Source organism: Rattus norvegicus, chromosome 10 (genome assembly GCF_021556685.1).
Source record: "Rattus norvegicus strain SHRSP/BbbUtx chromosome 10, alternate assembly SHRSP_T2T, whole genome shotgun sequence".
NCBI classification, from domain to species: domain Eukaryota; kingdom Metazoa; phylum Chordata; class Mammalia; order Rodentia; family Muridae; genus Rattus; species Rattus norvegicus.
The window spans coordinates 16,434,484-16,454,777 of NC_141543.1; the positions used below are offsets into that span (position 1 = coordinate 16,434,484).

The 20,294-nt window shown below is 49.8% G+C and overlaps 2 protein-coding genes across 3 annotated transcripts in view; one reads left to right on the forward strand and one right to left on the reverse strand.

Annotated features, from left to right (window-relative positions):
* The window catches only part of Ppl (periplakin), a 46,674-nt gene extending 30,140 nt beyond the window's left edge, over positions 1-16,534 (forward strand). The window contains 13 exon segments of the mRNA NM_001106976.1: positions 923-1,045; positions 1,202-1,348; positions 2,128-2,279; positions 3,127-3,224; positions 3,412-3,569; positions 5,569-5,747; positions 5,839-5,977; positions 6,811-7,004; positions 8,762-8,912; positions 10,112-10,195; positions 10,864-10,980; positions 11,415-11,507; positions 12,932-16,534. Of these exon segments, the coding sequence (NP_001100446.1) occupies positions 923-1,045; positions 1,202-1,348; positions 2,128-2,279; positions 3,127-3,224; positions 3,412-3,569; positions 5,569-5,747; positions 5,839-5,977; positions 6,811-7,004; positions 8,762-8,912; positions 10,112-10,195; positions 10,864-10,980; positions 11,415-11,507; positions 12,932-15,595 (4,299 nt within the window). The 3' untranslated portion in view covers positions 15,596-16,534.
* Ubn1 (ubinuclein 1) overlaps positions 16,535-20,294 on the reverse strand; it is a 35,351-nt gene continuing 31,591 nt past the window's right edge. For both annotated transcript variants that reach the window (NM_001106977.2, XM_087571350.1), the window contains 1 exon segment: positions 16,535-18,756. In NM_001106977.2, coding sequence (NP_001100447.2) covers positions 18,707-18,756 — 50 coding nt within the window. In that variant the 3' untranslated portion in view covers positions 16,535-18,706.

The window sequence follows — 20,294 nt, forward strand, 5'->3', positions numbered from 1 at the left end:
CGTGTTTTCATGGGAAATAAGAACTGTAGGAAATCGTCATCATGTAGGGTCTTCCTCATACTTTCCCTTTTCTAGCAATCAAGTCCAGGGCCTCACATAAGCCAGGCCAGGCCCCAGCTCTAAGCTATATTTCTAGCATCCCTTTATCTTTGTTGGAAGACCCTCTTACTAAGTGGCAAACTTGAACTTGTGATCCTCCTACCTCAGCCTCCTGAGTGGCTAGGATGACAGAGTCCACAGGCCTGCTTGATCTAGGGTCTTAAGACTGAAACTTGAACTCAGGGGGTACCTCGTGACTCTTGCTGGAGTCTCTGAGCAACACGGAACTTCACAGAGGTGCAAAAAGTCCTCCTCGGGGCAGCAGTCCGAGTGTTCAGCCAAGGGGATGACTGAAAATAAATGAGTCAAGAGTTAATGAACCAAAAACTGGGCAAGGGAACTTCCCAGAACAAGAGGAGGAGGCAGTTTGCAAGGCATACAGTTAAAGCATGGTTAGGTGCTGCTAAACGGTACAGAAAGCTCCTGAGAGATGTAATGTTGGGTGATTTTGTTATCGTGCAAACCTGAAGTACTTACACCTGGTGGTTTCACTGGGTGAGATGTTTGTAAAGCACCTGTCATATAGAGGGTCCTTGGGGGACGGTTTGCATATAACTGCATTGTTAGGGTGTTTCCGGTACACAGAGAGAAAGCCTGAACTTAATGGCATCTCAAGATGGAGGTGGGGTGTTGGGGAGCCAGCTTTTCCCCCTGAGGAGCCAGGCTGAAGAGGGAGTCAAACAGGCTCAAACAGGCCATGTCACAGATTTAGGGAGAGTGGGAGGCTCAGCGTCACCTAGGGAATAAGCGTGCATCCGTAGCCAGCCGTCAGGGTGCTTGTGGTACCTTCCCATCTCTGACGGTGCCCTCTGGTCTCCCTCAGTTTCACAAAGATATGAAGGATGCTCAGGAACTGCTGCGCAAGGTGGACTCAGACTTGAACCAGAAATACAGCCCTGACTTCAAAGACCGATATCAGATAGAGCTGTTGCTTCGGGAGCTGGATGTGAGTGATGGCATGCGAGGTACCCTGCCAGGCTGGGGACAGGTGCCCACACCTCCCTCCCCAGACCTGAGCTGACCACATCCAGTGCCCGCCTCGTGCTCCTCCTGGGTCATGGATGGGACGATGGCCTTACCTGGTGCTGTGCTGCTCTTCCAGGACCAGGAGAAGGCTCTGGACAAGTATGAGGATGTGGTGCGGGGGCTGCAGAAGCGAGGGCAGCAAGTGCTGCCACTCAAGTACCGGCGTGAGACGCCACTCAAGCCCATCCCTGTGGAGGCCCTCTGTGACTTTGAGGGTGACCAGGTCAGTCACTACCTGGAGCCCTAGTCAGTCTGGACCTGCAGCACAGAAGTCTTAGGGGTGGCACAGGTAGAGCTAGGACCACAAGCAATCATCTCTCGTGGGTGTCACTCTGTCCACCCTTTCTCCTGGGGGGTGGATATGCACCCCATTACCCTTTCCCTTCCCCCGCTGCCCCACCTTCATCTTTCTTACCAGCTCAACCACCCTAGCCATTCTAGCTAGAATCCCAGGGAAGCCTCTCGCCGGCCCATTTTATAATGTTTACAGCCACCTCTAACCAGTTCCTGAGGCTGGGAATGTCAGCTTCTCATTGGCCCGGCCTCAGTCATATGTCCATCCGGAGACTGGATAGAGGAGGTGACCCACTTGAACTAGGCATGGGTGGGGATGGTTCCCTAAGGCGAGGCTGGGGGGCTGGAGATGCACGAGGCCCTGCACTGCACAAACCAGACGTGGATGACGGCACACGCCTGTAAACCCATCACTCTGGGATTAAAAGCAGGAGCATCTGAAGTTCAACGTGTCCTCCACCACAGAGTAAAGTTGAAGCTAGCTAGGGTCATGCGAGACCTTATCACGAAAACAAAAATGAAGCCTAAACAGAGATCGGGGCTGAGCTGGTGGTCAAGAGGGTTCCGTTTGTGCTGACTCTGCCAGGCCTGAGTCAGAGGAAGGCTAAGACTCTCTGTGTCTAAGAGTTAAGAGGGCCGTGGGGCAGACAGAGAGCCTCCGGCTCTCAGGCCTGAGAGAATCTGAAATGTTGGGTCTGTTCGCACCAGGGCCTAATCTCCCGGGGCTACAGCTACACGCTGCAGAAGAACAACGGGGAGAGCTGGGAGCTGACAGACAGCACTGGGAAGAAGCTGATGGCCCCAGCTGTCTGCTTCATCATTCCCCCCACCGACCCCGAGGCCTTGGCTCTCTCGGACAGGTATAGAAACAAAGGAGGGAGAGAAGGAGGGCGGACCCACACCTGGGCTCTTGCCCTCTTAGTAGCCGATGGGATGAGACACAAACCTCTCATTTTGGCCTCCCTTAAAGGCGCCTGGATGGGTGGCAGGCTATGTTGGCTTGCTGAATTGGATGTCTGGCTAGGGGCCAGTACAGCAAGTGAGTTCTCTCAGTGCCTCTGGGCCTTCGAAAGGCTTAACCATCCCACCTGTGTCCTGCTTCTGGCCCTCACTTGCACTCAGTAGGTCCCCCACCCTTCCTCTCTGTTTTCACAATCTTTCAGCACTTCATTTTGTTAAGATCTGTGAGTTGGCCTTGCTGGGCCCTGGCCCCTTGATGTCAGTGTCAGGCGGCAGCCAGTCAGTCATGTGAGGACACTTTGCTCAATGAGTAGACTCAAGGGGATGTCTGTACTACTCATCTCCTCATATCTGTCCGACACCCACTGTGCACCCACAAGTGACATGGTTTTAGGTAGCGGGGTTTGCAATGGAAGGTAAAGGAGAGGGGGAAAGACACAAGCAGATGAGATTCTTCGAGGAGGGGACGCATGTGCGTGGGGCAGTACACCTGTGGAAGTCAGAGGACAACTTGCTAGAGTTGGTTCTCTCCTTCTACCATGTAGGTTCCGGGGATCAAACTCAAGCTATCAGCTTGGTGGCAAGCACCTTCACCCACTGAGCCATCTTGTCACCCCCGCATAGTATTTTTGACTTTTCAAAACCCTTCCAAGGAGCTTCTTGGCTCCCATGGGCTGTTGCCAGGCTGGGGACCTGTTAGGAGGGTGGCGTGAGGCCAGGGTCCCCAGGACATTCTTGCTTTCATAGCCTGGGCAGCCAGTACCGGAGTGTGCGGCAGAAGGCGGCCGGGAGCAAACACGCGCTCCAGCAGCGGCATGAGGTGCTAAGGACAGAGAACCCTGGAGGTGAGTATCAGGGTGTCCTGTACAGAGTCAGGGACGTGGAAGGGGGGCTGAACTAGACTGTGCTGTGCATGGGTGACAGGTATCTGATAGAGGACTGAGAGAGGGAAGCCAGGCCAGCCCAACGGCCTGGCTGGCTTTCAGGGCCTCGTGCTCCTTCTCTGTCCCTGACTTGCCCTCCCTATGACAGATGCCTCCGATCTTCAGGGGCGACAGCTGCTGGCTGGCTTGGACCAAGTGGCCAGTGACCTGGACCGGCAGGAGAAGGCTATCACGGGGATCCTACGGCCACCCCTTGAGCAGGGACGGGCAATAGAAGATAGTGCTAAGCGGGCCAAGCACCTCAAGGTATTGCCAGGCTGGGGTTCCTGCTCAAGGCTCTACCTCGGTGGGGTCTTGGGACATTCAAAGCACAGGTGTTGGATAACTAGAGAGGTAGTGGAGGGTTGTCTCAAGGATCAGGCTCTAACTAGATGCCCTTCCTGCTACTCAGGCATACCCCCAGATATGATCTGGTTCTGCTTTTGAGTGGCTTTTCAGCCTGGTATCATGGCCAAAATGACAGCAGGAACTGGGGTCCTAGCAGGTCCCTGCTGAGGGAGGCTGTGGGCAAGAGGTATGTGGATTGGCTGTGGAATTGCAGATCCAGTTCACTTCTGCTTGGGGGCTCTCTCTCTCTCTTTCTCTCTCTCTCTCTCTCTCTCTCTCTCTCTCTCTCTCTCTCTCTCTCTCTCTCTCCTTCCCTCCCTCCCTCCCTCCCTCCTTCCCTCCTTCGTCCTTGCTTCTTTCTTCCTCCTCCTCCTCTTTCTCTGTGTAGCCCTGGCTGTCCTGGAACTCCCTCTGTAGACCAGGCTGGCCTCAAACTCAGAGATCTGCCTACCTCTGTCTCCTGAGTGCTGAGATTAAAGGTGTGCACCACCACTGCCCAGTTCAGACCATTCTAAAGTAAAATGGGCTGGTCCTCACTTGAGCTGCTACACCAGGCAAGGTGTCTATGTCTCCGTTCACCACTACTTACTCTCATGTCCTTCTGCTGACAACTCTTCGTGGTAGGGTCTGCCACCCCTGTTTTAGAGTCAGAAAAATTCAGTGGTGTCCAGTACCTGGCACAAGAGTGAGGGGCAGAGGCACAGGGGCACAGGCCAAGAGGATGACAAGACTCCTAGCTCTGCGGAGGCATGGGATGGCAGGTTGCCCAAGATTCCATGAATCCTTTCATGAAGGGTAGATAAAGTGTCCAGTATCCAGTGGCAGCCTGCTGTTGTCTAAGTTACAGACTTTAACAGTTCACTCGTACCAGATCCTCATTAAAATCACAGACCCTGGGACTGAGATTGGTCAGGGAAGTGCTTGCTTTACAGGCAGGAAGGAGGATCTGAACTCAGATACCAGCACTCACATTAAAAGCTGGGCGTGGCGGGACACCCCCATAATTAATTCCACTGCAGAGGAGGTGGGATCATGAGGATCAGTGAGGTTTGCCAGCTGGCCAGCCCAATTGACAAGCCCCGGTTCCTACTAAGAAACCTCAAAATCAAACAAACAAGGGAGGGGCTCAAGAGAGGCTCAGTTTATAAAGTGCCCCCATACAACCATGAGGGCTGAGTTCAGATCCCAAGCATCCATGGCTGGTTTTTATTTAAGATTTATTTATTTATTATATATAAGTACACTGTTGCTGTCTTCAGACACACCAGAAGAGGGCATCAGATCTCATTACAGATGGTTGTGAGCCACCATGTGGTTGCTGGGAATTGAACTCAGGACCTCTGGAAGAGCAGTCAGTGCTCTTAACCACTGAACCATCTCTCCAGCCCATTTTTTGGGGGGTTTTGTTCTTGGTTTTGTTTTATTTTGTTTTGTTTTTTTTTTTTTTTGTTTTTATTTTTAAAACCCAGCATGGTTGCACTGGTCCTTAAATCTGACTTTGGATGAAGACTACTCGCCAGTAAGTCTAGCCAATCAGTAAGCACTGCTCTTAGTGAGACACCCTGTCTTAGAAGACAAGATAGTGATCTAGAGAGAACAGACTCTGACCTTTGGACTCCACATTTATACTCACACCAACACACTTCACCCCACCTCTCCCTTCCTCCCCTCCTCTCAAAATAAAAGAGATGGCTCCCAAGGAATACTTGAGGGTGACCTCATACATATAGCCACCCATGAATGTGCACATTTACACCCCAAAACAAAGAAGCCTACAGACTGCCAGGCTGGTGATTGGGCCCCCGATAAACACCCCAGGGAAGTGAGCCTCTCAGCCACTCTCACTGCCCCAGGGCACATCCTTGAAGGAAGAGAACTGTTGGGCTGTGGTTGACCTGTGCGGTCTTGATCCCTGTAGAACATTACCAATGAGCTGCTACAGATTGAGCCAGAGAAGATACAGCGCACAGCTGAGTGTGAGGCCTTCGTGCAGGCCCTCCCGGGCAGTGGCACCACACCCTTGCTGAAGACCCGGGTGGAAGATACCAACCAGAAATATAAGCGACTGGTACAGCTGCTAGAAGCAGCCCAGGAGAAGTAGGTGACAAGTAGACAGTTGGAGGGTGGTCATGGTGGGGTCAAGGGGCCACCTGATCCCTACACATAGGATGTTGCCCGGTGTTCTTAGGGTGGATGTTGCCAACCGCCTGGAGAACAGTCTGCAACGGGGCAGGGAGCTGCTGGCCTCCCACGAGAACAGGCTGATGCAGGATGACACAATACCTGAAAGTGACTACATGTTGGACAGCAAGAGGCAGGAGCTAGAGGTAAACCCACGATCTGGGGACCATGGGGTCCTTTCTCTGGGCTTGGGACATCTGCCTCCATCACCAGATGAGGATGTGAGGGCCCTGAAGATTTGGAGTTCTCAGTGGTTATAAAAATAGACAGTTCCTAGGGTCCGTGCAGGCTGGGAGCTTTTTTTTTTTTTTTTTTTTTTTTTTTTGGTTCTTTTTTTTCGGAGCTGGGGACTGAACCCAGGGCCTTGCTGGGAGCTTTTATTTATTTTTTTTATTTTTTTTTCAGAGCTAGGGACCGAACCCAGGGCCTTGCGCTTGCTAGGCAAGCACTCTACTACTGAGCTAAATCCCCAACCCAGCTGGGAGCTTTTAAAGCCACTATTTCACAATAGAGGGTTTATAGAAAACACAGGTTTCTGAAGCTCATGGTGAGCATATCTAGCAGCTTGGGCCTATAGCTTCTGGGTAGGTGCACAGCCACTGTCACCAGTGGCCTAGGACACAGGCTTGCTCATCTGAGCACTGAGGCACTTCAATAGTGGCCTGCAGCAATCTTCTCTGTTTCCTTCTCATGACCAGCCTTGGAGCAAAGAAAGCTGGCTCAGGGAGAGCCTCATGGCTGGAGAACAGTGGGCACACATGTCACCCCTTTAACAGTTTGCCAAAGGTGACTCGTCAGAGTTGTATTTATTGTAACGAAAAGGAGCATTGCAAAAGTGGCCCAGATTTGATAAGTGTGGAGACCAAGACCTCCCTTCCTGCTCTAAGGCCTGAACCTCTCCTCAAAGCAGGAGGCCCCAGTGTTCTAGGGATGCTACCAGGCTCTGGCTACAACACTGTTGTCTTTGCCTGTCTGGCAGGCCATGGCTTCTGAGCTGCAGGCCCAGAAGTCCCTCCTGGGTGAGGTGGAACAGAACCTGCAGGTGGCCAAGCAGTGCTCCAGCTCACTGGCCAGCCGCTTCCAAGAGCACTGCCCTGACCTGGAGCGCCAGGAGGCTGAGGTACACAAGCTCAACCAGCGTTTCAACAACCTCAATCAGCAGGTGGAACGCAGGTGAGGTGCCACAGATAGGTGGGCTGGGGCAAGGGCCTGGCTTAGCCAGCCTGTGTCTTAAAATACTAGGCCAGGGATAGTGTGTGTGTGTGTGTGTGTGTGTGTGTGTGTGTGAGAGAGAGAGAGAGAGAGAGAGAGAGAGAGGGAGAGAGAGAGAGTGTGTGTGTGTGTGTGTGTGTGTGTGTGTGTGTGTGGTGTGCAGTGTACCTGTTCATGTGCATGTTTGTACGTGTGGGGGAATACTTGTTCAGTGAAGCCCATGCCAACATAGCTAGACTGACTGGTCAGCTTACTTACGCTGGGAATCCCATGTCTACTTCCTAGGGTTGAACTTACAGTTCAGCCACATGCCGATGCAGAATTTGAATGGGTTCTAAGGATCCAAACTCCAGTCCTCATGAATATACAGTATTTAGCTCTTAATTGCCGAGCCATCTCCCCAGCCTGAGTGTGCTTTTAAATTAATTAATTAATTAATTAATTAATAAAGTGACACATACAAATTAAGAAACTCTGTGCAATGATCAGCCACCTGTCCCCAGGTAAGTGTGTGTGTGTGTGTGTGTGTGTGTGTGTGTGTGTGTGTGTGTGTGTGTGAGTATGATCCATGTATGTGTGTCAGAACTATGGAAATGTATGGAGGTCAGAGGATCATTTTGAATCTTCTCACTTTCTACCTCTTTTACAGGGTCAGTTCACCATTGCTGGGTCAGGCTAGCTGGCTGAGGACTTCCTGGTTCTCCCCCATTTCCTCCCATCTCCCTGTAGGAACACTAGAATTATAGACACTTATAGACACCTATGCCTGGCTTTTCCATAGTAGTAGACTGCTGAGCCAAGGTGATCGGACTTACACAGCAAGTGTTTTAACCCACTAATGTGCCTCCCAAGCCTCACCCTACCTGCCTCTCTCCACCCATCCCCACACATCCACAGCACGGGCAGGTGGATGTGGCAGCATCAGTGTAAACTGTTGCTTGTCTTTCTTCCTGGGCTCTGTCTGTGTTGCCCCCCCCCCACTTCTGCTTGTGTGCTACAGTGCATATTTCCAGTGAGTCTGTCTAAGGTTGACAGGTTTATTATCATTTAAGAACAGCGTTGTGTTCTAGAGCTTTCTCCCCTGTGCTCCTTTTCCTTAACTTCCTTCATGTGGATCACCTTGGGATTAATGTGTATCTCTTTTCTTTTCTTACCATGGATGTTTAGATTGTTGTTTCGAGGGAGTTTCCCTTTCCTCCTGTAAGCATTTAACACTGTGCAAGTACTGCTTCCGCCCCGCCCCAGCAATGCTGAAATTCTCTTCTTGAGGAAACAGAATTTCCCAACCTCCATGTGTCCTCCTTTGCTCAAGTGATACACAGTGAGCCCCTCTGCCTGTCAGGATGTGGCTCCTAACTGTCCTATTAATAATCCATGTTTAACCATTCTCTTTCTGTTGACCATTTGGGAACTTGTCCAATTCAGTTACGTTTGGCTTTTCTACTGTGGCTAGGAAGATAGCCTCAGTCAGAATACACTTTGTCACACAAGTATGAGGACCCAAATTTTATCTCTAACACACATGTAGAGGGTAGGCATGGCGGCCCAGATTTATAATGCTAGAACTGGGGAAGCAAAAATAGGTGGATCCTGTGGCGTTTACTGGCCAGTCAAACCCTCTCCCCTACACAAACCTAAAGAGGACCTCCAAAAACTGAGGGATCGGTGAGGTTTTTTGCCTGCTATAAAGAGAGACCTGACTGGCTTTGTCCCCTCAGGGCCCAGAGCCTGCAGAGTGCCAGGGATGCCTACAGTGAATACTGCCGAGGTTATGACCATGTGCTTCAGTTCTTGGTCAAGACTCCCAGTTATGAGCCCCAGGAGACAGACAGCCTCAGCCAGATGGAGACCAAACTGAAGAACCAGAAGGTAAGATGGCTGCTTCTACTATGTGATGTATGTTTTGGAGGATCAGAAGTCCTCAAGGCCTGGCTGGAGACACAGGTCAGCAGTTAAAAGCACTGACTGCTCTTCCAGACATGGTGGCTCACAACCATCTGCAATGGGATCCGATGCCCTCTTCTGGTGTGTCCAAAGAGAGCTATGGTGTACTCACATACCTTAAAAAAAAAAGTTCTCAAGGCCAATGGGGCAAGGCAAAGGAAGGGGCCACAGCTCTCAGCATCCTCTCACAAGCACTGCATGTCTTGCTCACCCCTTTCCTCTCAGGGCTCTTCAAACAGGACCTGGCCCAGCAGATACTCATGTGGCTTGGCTATATGGTGCCCCATGACCAAAACACGGGGAACCCTGTGGGGAAGATCCCATTATCAAAGTTGGGCTTCCCGATTCCTCAGTGCCACTCAGAAATCCAGTGGCTGGACTTTTTTTTTTTTTTTTTTTTTGGTCAGAAAAGTGCTTAAGTGCTTGCTATGCAAACATGAAGACCTGAATTTAAATCACTAGAACCTACCTAAGAAGTCAGGCATAGCTATGCAGGTCTATAGCACTGAGCAGAACAAGAGACAAATGGATCCATGAAATTCATTGACTGGCAAGCATAGCCAAAGAGATTGATTTCCAGGTTCAGTGAGAGATCTTGTCTCAAAAAGTAAGTGGAGTACAGAAAAGACAGGGTGTAGACTGTTAGTCTTTGTATGTGCACACACCGAGACGGACAGACAGACAGATAAGACAGACAAATGACTGACTGACTGACTGACTGACTGACTGACTGACTGACTGACTGACTGACTGAGACAGAGGGAAACAGAGAGAAATCCAGTGCATGATATTTTATGTGCTGTCCTTTCCTGGACTTGTTTTCTCATTCTCAAACAAGTTCCTCAGACTTGGCTCACAACCTCACCGAAGGATTACATGCTCTATCAGAGCAGAGCCTGGCATTTCAGAGCACACAATAAACACCTGTTTCCTGGCACAGATAACCATCTTCACGGCCCTTGCTCCAGGCCTTGGCATTGCCCTTTGTGGTGAACAAATGTATACAAGAAAGCCACCCATTATACTTTGAACTGTAGCATGTTGACTTTCGGTTCTAAGGACTCAGACTTCTGGGGAGCTCGTGTGTGTGGTTGTTTTGGTTCCCAGTATCTCTTGCTTCACAGAACTTGCTTGATGAGATAGCAAGCATGGAACAAGGGGCGCAGAAGGTCTACGCAGACTCCCAACAGTACCAGCAAGCAGTGAAGGTGAGCCATGAACCCTGTCAGAGCACACAGGAGGGGCTTTTGCCTCAAGAGTCACAGAGGAGTCTAGGTGGGTTGCTGGGGAAATGGGTAGTAGCCATGTGTAGGCCCATCCCTTTGACAAAATAATATGGCATCAGACACCCAATATTATCCAGGAGTTATATTCTTAGAAACGGTTAGCTCTTTGAGGGTGTTTACCCTAAAGGAAAACAAAACAAAGTGAAAACTGATATACACCAAACAAAATGATGTAACAGCTCTAGTTATAACAGGAAAACTAGCCAGCAAAGCCTTATGCAGGAATGTCTGTGTGAATGATCAAATATCTACTTGATGAGCAATGTCAAGGGAGAAGAGCTTAGGATGCACTGTTCACTAAGGAAACAGCATCTGGCCTCCGGGTCTTACAGAAGGCCTGAAGAATCAACTTGGTTTGTGTCCCTGCAATAGTTGGGAATTGCAGGCACATTTTTTGTCTGGATGTTGCTCACTGAGGTAGCACGTACATCACTGTCTTAGTAGCTTTAGGACCTCCTGGTAGCCAGCTCAGGCACAGATGGGAGGAAGCTATGCAAGATTGCTAAACCAGATCGTGGGAGCTTGAAGTCCTTAGAAGGAGCATAAATCATTGTCCCTCCTGACTACTGCACTATCTTTCTTTTACCCAGGACTATGAGCTTGAAGCAGAGAAGCTAAGGTCCCTGCTGGACCTGGAGAACGGACGGAACAGCCATGTGAACAAGAGAGCCAGGCTGCAGTCTCCTGCTGCCAAAGTGAAGGAAGAGGTGAGCTGTAAGTGAAGACTGCTGAGGGTTCTCCGGATGCAGTCCTCTGCAATGCATGTGGAAGAGCAAGAACTTGCTTTGAAGCAGAGACATCGATATGCAAGGCAGGCTTGTAGGGATTCTGGTCCAGTGCCAGACACATGGGAGCTCCCACCTTGCTCCCCTATGCAAGTCTGTAGTAGAAGGCAGTACAGCCTGCAACGGCTGTGAAAAGAATACTTAGAGAGACTTGCTCAACAGTTATGGACCAAGACTCAACGTGGGTCATCTCAGACTACCTTTCCACCAATGGATGGAGCTATGGCTAGGAATGGGCAAGAAGTACCCCTTTCCCCGCCTGCCAGGCCCTTCCCAGACTGTGTACAGGTGTTCTCACTGTTTTCCCCTAGCCTTTTGGCTTGTCTGCTAACTGTTGTCCTAAAATGTCTCTGTAGGAAGCTGCTCTTGCTGCCAAGTTCACAGAAGTTAATGCCATCAACAGACAGAGGCTACAAAATTTGGAGTTTGCACTGAATCTCTTGAGACAGGTAAGCCATGTTAGTTAAAAATACTACTTCAAATTGTCCTACAAGATGAGAAATCAAAGTCTCCTCCTCTGCCTTAGAGACACAGCCTGTGAAGGAAAGGAGTGTCCTCTCCTCACTTTTGAGGACTAATGCTGATGCCAAGCTGAGCCAGCCTTCTTCACTACTCGAGCTAACACCCATCCCAATCCAAACGAAGTTTGTTGAGCACTTGTCAAAGGCTTTTATTTGTTTACAAGTTTTTTGCCTGCATGTATGTATGTATGTATGTATGTATGTATGTATGTATGAATGTATGTATGTATGTATGTATGTATGTATGTATGTATATTTGTGCACTACACGTGTGTCTGGTGCCCAAGGTCAGAAGAAGGCAACACATCCCCTAGAACTGGAATTTCGGGTGGTTGTGAGCCATCATGTGGGTGCTAGGAATCAAACTTGGGTCCTCTGTAAGAACAACAAGTGCTCTTAACTGCTGAGCCACCTCTCCAGCCCCCAGAGGTTTTTGTTTTGTCTTGTTTTGTTTTATTGTTTTTTGTTTGTTTTCGTTTTGGTTTTGCAAGATTGGGTTTCTCTGTGTAGTCCTGGCTGTCCTGGAACTCACCTTGTTGGGATTAAAGGCATACACCACAACCACCCAGCTTCAAAACTATTTTTTTATGGCATGTGTGTGTTTCTGTGTATGGATTCACTTATGTGCAGATACATGTCCATGCTTGTGTGTGCAGGGCAAAAGACAACCAGAGAGTCATCCTGGGGAGCGCCATCTATCTCTTTCAAGTCAAGGTTTCCTACTGGCCTGGAGTTAACCATTTAGGCTAGGCTAGCTGGCCAGCAAGGCCCAGGAAGCTTCCAGTTTCCACCTCCCTGATGCTGGGATTACAAGTGTTTCTACAATCGAGCATCAAAACCCAGGATTGTCACACGAGCTGGGGTCAGAGTGCAAGTCCATGTGCTCGCCAGGGGTTCTCCCGAGCCCCAAGTGTTATTCCAGGACTCAATAAGATTAATGACAGTATTATCTGACATAGAAAGGAACTCTGGCTTAAACTGTCCACACAGTGGACACAATGCTGTAACGCAATGATGTCGCACCTTCTGAGCCAAGGTGGTACTCTGCCCTCCAGTTAGAAACTGCAAAACAAAAAGTAAACATGTGGTGCTCACTAAAAATATACATAAAAATTCTCCAAGGACAACAGACATCCCCTAGGGACAGGGCAGAGATGGGAAACTGGTGTCACCTCAGACTGCTCTGTGCCTGCAAAACATTTTGCCTTATTCAATTTTTAAAGGCTTTAAAAAGTAATCCTAGAGCACTAGTGGAGTCCCCCAGATCATCATAGGGTAGCTAGCCCAACCTGGTCTGGGTCAGCAGACCTGTCTGTCTCTTAACCATGCATTCGTTGTCTTTTCTGCCACAGCAACCAGAGGCAGGAGTGACCCATGAGACTCTGCAAGGGAGAGAGCAAGGCTCTGGCATGGAGGAAACATGGAAGATTCAGAAGGAACTGGAGGAGGAGATGGAGCGAAGGCAACAGTTGGAAAATGAGGTCAAGAGTGCCCAGGAAGAAATCCAGACCCTGAAGGATCAGGGTCCTCAGGAATCATTGGTGAGGAAGGAGGTGCTGAAGAAGGTGCCAGACCCTGCCCTGGAGGAGAGCTTCCAGCAGCTGCAGCAGACCCTGGCTGAGGAACAGCACAAGAACCAGCTGTTGCAGGAGGAGCTGGGAGCACTGCAGCTCCGGCTGCAGGCCCTAGAACAGGAGACCAGGGATGGGGGACAAGAGTATGTGGTCAAGGAGGTCTTGCGCATTGAGCCAGACAGAGCCCAGGAGGATGAGGTTTTACAGCTTCGGGAGGAGCTGGAGGGACTACGGCGCCAGAAAGGTGCCCGAGAGGCTGAGGTACTACTCTTACAGCAGCGCGTAGCAGCCCTAGCTGCTGAGAAGAGCAGGGTACAGGAAAAGGTCACTGAGAGAGAGGTGGTAAAGCTACAGAATGACCCTCAGCTGGAGGCAGAATACCGGAGGCTACAGGAGGAACACCAACGGGAAGGTACACTCAGGGAGAAGCAGGAAGAGGAGCTGAGTTTCCTACAGGCCAAGCTCAGGAGACTGGAGAAAGAACGAGCCATGGCAGAAGGCAAGATCACTGTCAAAGAGGTGCTCAAAGTAGAGAAAGATACAGCTGCAGAGAGGGAAGTCAATGACCTCAGCCGCCAGTATGAGGATGAGGCTTCCAAGGCTCGCACTAGCCAGCGGGAGAAGACAGAGCTTCTCAGAAAGATATGGGCCCTGGAAGAAGAAAATGCCAAGGTGGTGGTACAGGAGAAGGTCCGAGAGATTGTGCGGCCAGATCCCAAGGCAGAGAGTGAAGTGGCCAACCTCCGCCTGGAGCTGGTGGAGCAGGAGCGCAAATTCAGAGGTGCTGAGGAGCAGCTGAAGAGCTACCAGAGTGAGCTGGAGGCCCTACGGAACCGCGGGCCACAAGTAGAAGTCAAAGAGGTGACCAAAGAGGTCATTAAATACACAACTGACCCAGAGACGGAGCAGGAACTCCAGCGACTCAGGGAGGAGATCATGGACAAGACCAGGTTAATAGAAAGGTGTGACTTAGAGATTTATCAGCTGAAGCAGGAGATCCAAATCCTGAAAGACACCAAGCCACAGGTGCAGACTAGAGAGGTGGTCCAGGAGATCCTGCAGTTCCAGGAAGACCCCCAAACCAAGAAGGAGGTAGAGTCTCTGCGTATACAGCTGTCAGAAGAAAAGAAGAAACTGGTGGACCTGGAAGGGGAGCAGGCATCCCAGGAAGAGAAGATCAAACGCAAGGAGGAAGAGCTGGCCCAGGGTAAGGAAAGGATTGTACGCCAGGAGGTGGTACAGTATGAAGATGAGCCAGATTTGCGGGCTGAGGTGACTGCCTTCACAGACAGCATTGATGTTGAGCTGAGGCAGATTGATAAACTGTGTGTGGAGCTACGGCGGCTACAGCATCGCAGAGCAGAGCTGGAGAGGCAGCTGGAGGAGCTGGAGCGTGAGAGGCAGGCACGTAGGGCAGCTGAGCTGGAGGTGCAGAGGCTGCAACAGCGGCTGGCTGCACTGGAGCAAGAGGAGGCCAAGACTGGTGAGAAAGTGACCCACACACAAAAGGTGGTGCTGCAGCAGGACCCACAGCAAACCAGGGAACATGCCCTGCTCCGAGCCCAGCTGGAGGAAGAGCGACACCGGAGGCAGCTACTGGAGGGTGAGCTTGAGCCCCTGCGTAGAAAGTTGGCTGCCCTGGAGAAGACAGAGATCAAAGAAAAGGTGGTCTTCTCCGAGAGTGTCCAGGTAGAAAAGGGTGACACTGAGCAAGAGATCCAGCGGCTCAAGAAGAGCCTGGAAGAGGAGAGCCGGAGCAAGAGGGAGCTAGATTCAGAGGTGACCCGGCTGGAAGCCAAGTTATCTGAGCTAGAATTCTACAATTCCAAGTCATCCAAGGAACTGGATTTCCTGAGAGAAGAAAACCACAAGCTACAGCTAGAGCGGCAAAACCTGCAGCTAGAGACCCGGAGACTCCAATCAGAGATTGAGATGGCCGCAACAGAAACTCGAGATCTGAAGAACATAACCATGGTAGACTCTGGAACCCACCTAAACTCTAGGCTGTGGTCCCTAGAGAAGGAACTGGATGACCTCAAGAAGATGTCCAAGGACAAGGATCTGGAGATCGATGAACTGCAGAGGCGTCTGGGCTCTGTAGCCGTCAAGAGGGAGCAGAGGGAGAACCACCTGAGGCGCTCCATAGTGGTCATTGACCCTGACACAGGTCGTGAGCTGTCCCCAGAGGAGGCCCACCGGGCTGGGCTCATCGACTGGAAAATGTTCGTGAAGCTCAGAAGCCAGGAGTGTGACTGGGAGGAGATATCAGTGAAAGGTCCTAATGGGGAGTCATCAGTAATCCATGACAGGAAGTCTGGCAAGAAGTTTTCCATTGAGGATGCTCTGCAGAGTGGCAGGCTAACCCCTGCTCAATATGACCGCTATGTCAACAAGGATATGTCCATTCAGGAGCTGGCAGTCTTGGTGTCTGGGCAGAAGTAGATCCAGCCCTTCTGCCTGGCTTTTCTTGGAGGTGGTTGGCTAACTCGTTCTCAGCAACTTCCTGGGTGTCTTCTGCTCCCTAGCCCTAATACAGACTTCTGAGCTGTTTTGTCCTCACTGTATCAGGCTGCTTATAGTGCAGCTATTGTAATACCAGCAGATACCAGCTGAGTATATACTCAGTCAGTCTGAGTGACCTGCTCCCACCTCTGATGACTTAATAGCCTTGGTATCTTCTCTCTCTTTCCTACATGTTCCCATCACCAGTGCCACAGCTGGAAACCACAGCAGGAGAAAATAGACACACTCAACAAGACAGCATGGGCTTTTGTGGTATCACATGACACTGAAGGCAGACTACCTCCTTTCTGCCTCTTTCAACTCAAGACTGGTCCACTGGGGATGCTGACCTTCCTTCTTGCCATTCCATTTTCCTGACTGGGATCCAACTATCAGCAGTGCTTGCTCAGTAGTGATTCTTCTCATTGAACAGACTGGGCTCTACACTAGAACATGTGTCCAGAATCCACAATGCCTGGCTCGTGGTGCTAGAATAACTAGCCAGGATGTGCCAGAAAGACAGGCACCAACAACTGTCTGCTAGCTCTGAAATGAAAAGAGCTTGGTACTGGATGGTGTGCTAGTCTTACTTTCAGTGCCTCACAGGTCTTCATTATCTCATTGGCACTTAGATATACAAAAGCTGATTGTTCACCAAATGAATTTCTGCTTCTCTGTATTTCATGTATTATGTAAGAAAATGGGAGTGATAGGGAACTTTATTTATGGCATGAAAATAAAAATCTGGTGGCTTGATTCTAACTCAAAGCAAGTATGAATCCTTTACACATGAGGCTGATCCTTGGCTCTCACACCAGGGCTCCACTGCACTGAAGAATCACTTGCAAATACAATGGCAATGAAAAATGAGGAAAGACATTTTGGAAACCTCAAAACAATTTATTGAGTTGCTTTATACAAGATTAACAATTTCCATACCACCCCCTAACACCAACATAGTTGCGGCACAAAAGCCCCTCTCACACCTAAGAAACGGCCACGCCTGGTTAAGTCTCAGAACCTTGCACCCACCAAAGAAACCCTTGCATCCCACTGAGCTTGCTCTACCTCCACCCTCTGCTGAAGCCGGGCCGCAGGTCTCCCTGGCCATGGCTGTTTAAGTCATTCACTCGTTCATTACCACAAATAAAGCATAAACAAGGAAAAGAAATCTCATAAACTCCCCATCAAAGAAACGTTTCCCTGAGGCAAGAGGCATCGCTGGATTCCTAAAGATGAGGGCATCCTGCTCTAGCTGCACAAGCAGTGGACATGGGGAGGAGGGAGCACCAAAGGGGTGGGGTGCTAGGGCCCGTTGTTTGACGGGCAGAGGAGCCTGGAGAGTTCCCACTGCTCAGCTTTGCGGGCAGCCTCAGCTCGGCTTAGAGCTCAGCTATACAAATCTCTTCTTTGGCTCTTTTTGCTACTACCTAAGACTATTCTGTAAACAAACTGGAAATCCATGTTGCAAAAAATATATGTAATAAAAGGATAAGGAATCCACATGGCCAATGTGAAAACAGTTGGTTCTTCCATACAAAAGGAGTCAGAGCAGAGGCTAGACCAAAGAGCTGACAAAGGTCTTGCTCCCAGTAAGGTGGAAAGGTGGACACCTCCACAGGAATAGAGAGCTACTGAGCTCCACACCCTTGACGCAGGAACCAAAAGCACACTTGACCCACCCTAGGGTGCATACTGAGTGATCACCTCCCCAAATGTTGTCTGGCTAGGCAGTCAGCCAGACCCACTGTGAGGCAGATTTACAGGTTAGGCAAGAGCCCTCCAAGTTCATATGAAATAGCCACTGGCTAAGTGTGATAGCCCAACAATGGAAGCTCTTTGATCTCTGTCTTTGATCTCTGTCTACTCTCCAGACCCTCTGGACATCCCTCCTAAGTCCACACAGAAGCTCGCTGTCTAGAAAGCACCAGCACCCCAGACCTCTTCTCTGTGGCAGATACTTCAGAGAGGCCTGTCCTTCGGCTCTGCCAGAGAGAGATTTCTAAGAGTAAGACAAAGTGGAATGTCTACCTGTGGCTTGGAACCCCTGGGCTCTCAGACACAGAGGGCCGAGGGGCTCCCCTGTAGTCCACCTGCATCAACTCTACAAAAAACAAACCAGAGCTGTAGCTCCACGGGAACCTGGGATCTGGAGGCTCAGATGACTTTCAAGTCAGGACAGCACAGGTTGGTGTGCAGTCATTAAAAAACCCAATTAAATAAAACTGTCTTAAATACAGACTAGCTTTAAAAAAAGATCTTCATCTCAGATCCATTCAGTGGGCTGAATGGATAGGTGTGAGTTGTCAAAGTCTGCTCCACCAAAAAGGCACTGGAATTAAGTCTTCCTATAATGTGATGTGTGAAGAGCAGTCCCATTCTATCCAAGCATTCAATGGTAATGACGCAAACAGCCCAAGATAGGTGTCTTTAAAAATCCTACCACGATTGTTGAATCTATAAAGATCCTTTTCTCTATGAGAGCTTCATTGTCATGCTCTAAGGAGAAACTCCCTACAAGGAGCACACATTATGTGTTCTTAGAATTTTGCAAGGTTCCCCACATGCGGCTCTGGCCTGGGTCTTGTCCTCTTGAGCACATAACCTGAGGATGGGATGGAGTCACAACCATCCAGGGATTCTACTGTGGCCAGGAGGAGCCCTGACCAGTAGGGAGCTCTGAGACACACCAATGCCAGGAGCTACGCAGATCTAGAACCCAGTAGCCAACAGATCTGCCACAGGTGCTCATGTACACTATGCTTCCCAACAGTCTAGGCACACTTCCCCGCACAGAGCTGCCCCTTGATGTCGTCCAGCGACAAAGCCACAAGGCCTAGAGCACCAGGTCAGTAAGTGCTTTGTGAGCAGCAGAAGCTGCCCTTGGTTGGAGGCCCATCTGAAGTGCTAAGAAGTGCTCCATTTCAGACTCATGCCTGCTCCAGAAGAAAAGCAGTGGGCAAGAAGAGCACAGCAAATGTCTGTTATCAGAGACATACATGTTGGGCTTCCTCCTAGACCTATGCCATTCAATTCCATCCTCCAACGTGGTCACAATTTCCTCGGGACAACAGGCCCTTTCCCATGAAGCTGTGAAGTATCTGGAAAAGAATAAGCAAAATCAGGTCATTCTTTCAGTGCTCCAGTGCCTTTAAGGCAGCATAAACACACTTCACAGGGAACACAAGCAGCAAATGTCCCCCAATAGCAGCTGTGTGCATTGCTGCTCACAGCATCCTGCATCACGCATGAGCACTACCACTTTTCTGGCAGGGGCCACTGAGCACATCTATAGAACAGGCACTCTGCAACATGACACGGGCCCCTGCAAGGCCTGATGACCATACACAATTCAGACAATGTTCATTCTCTTGTCATCAAAATGTACTCAGATCCCAGAGGTACAAAGGCAAAGGTAACAGCATCAGATACACGCAGAAGGGAAAGCAGAGCAGAACCAAGGCTCAGCTCACTGCCAGATACAGGGTATCCCTGCCAGCCCTGCAGAGCCCCACATCTGTAGCATAGCTCAAAATGAAGCTCACGCTGCTAACCCATTTTACGTGGCTGCTCTTCTGATTGCCCCCAATGTTTTGTTTTTCTTTTTCTCCTTGAGGTACTGGTAATGGACACCGGGCTTTATACATGCTAGGCAAGTGCTCACCACTGAACTACATATCCTTAACCATCCTGATAGCTTTGGAAGATCAGGGAGGAGACATAAGAATGGTTCAAGAAATGTTTTTTCTTTCCCTTTCTATCCCTCTCCCCTTTGTTGCTAAAAATTTTACAGACCCAGAGTCTCTCTTTAACTACTTTCTTTCTCTCAAAAAGGCCCATTTCCAAAGCAAGTGGAGGTGGCACCATCTCATTCTCACCGTACACAGGCTCTCCATAGCTGGGGAGTCACCCACATTGCACCTCACTCAAATGGCAGCCACCCACCCGTGTAGAGGAAGTCCTCAGATGTGACTGCTTCTTCAAAGAAGTTGACTACTGCTACTGGCTTTGCTCCTCAAAGAAGGCTCAAAGATTTCCTTCTGTGGAAATGCAAATTCACCCTCACCCTATCAAGGCCTCTGACATTCACTACAGAGTTCCCAGCTTTTTTTTTTTGCTTTTTTTTTTCTTTTCTTTTTTTCGGAGGTGGGGACCGAACCCAGGGCCTTTTGCTTGCTAGGCAAGCAGAGTTCCCAGCTTTAAGACATGGATGCAAGGAACCCACAAACAGATCCTAAAGCAGACAATGAGTTGTGGACCACACCATCCATAAGCAAGTCAAAGATATGAATCCTTAGAGTCTGCATCTGACTCTTGCCTTATACAAGCCCCATGTTCCCTAAATTCAGTCCTCTCCTGATAGCCCAGGGACCTGGTTGAAACAGGTCTAAAGTGCTAAAAATACTAGGTCAAAATCAAGTTCTCCTCTGGTTCTTGAGTCAGAATTTCATGAAGTATCTCTATGCAGAATCCAGGAATCAGGATGAAGTCAGTCCACCTACTACAAGATGCCTGTCTGTGGCAACTATTCCCTGTTCTCATGCTCTCAAGCTGACAATGTACCCAGGGCTCTGCCTACTTCTAAAAGCGCCATTCTGTCAGGAGAAAGTGACCTCATTCCAGGTGTGCTTACAAATAT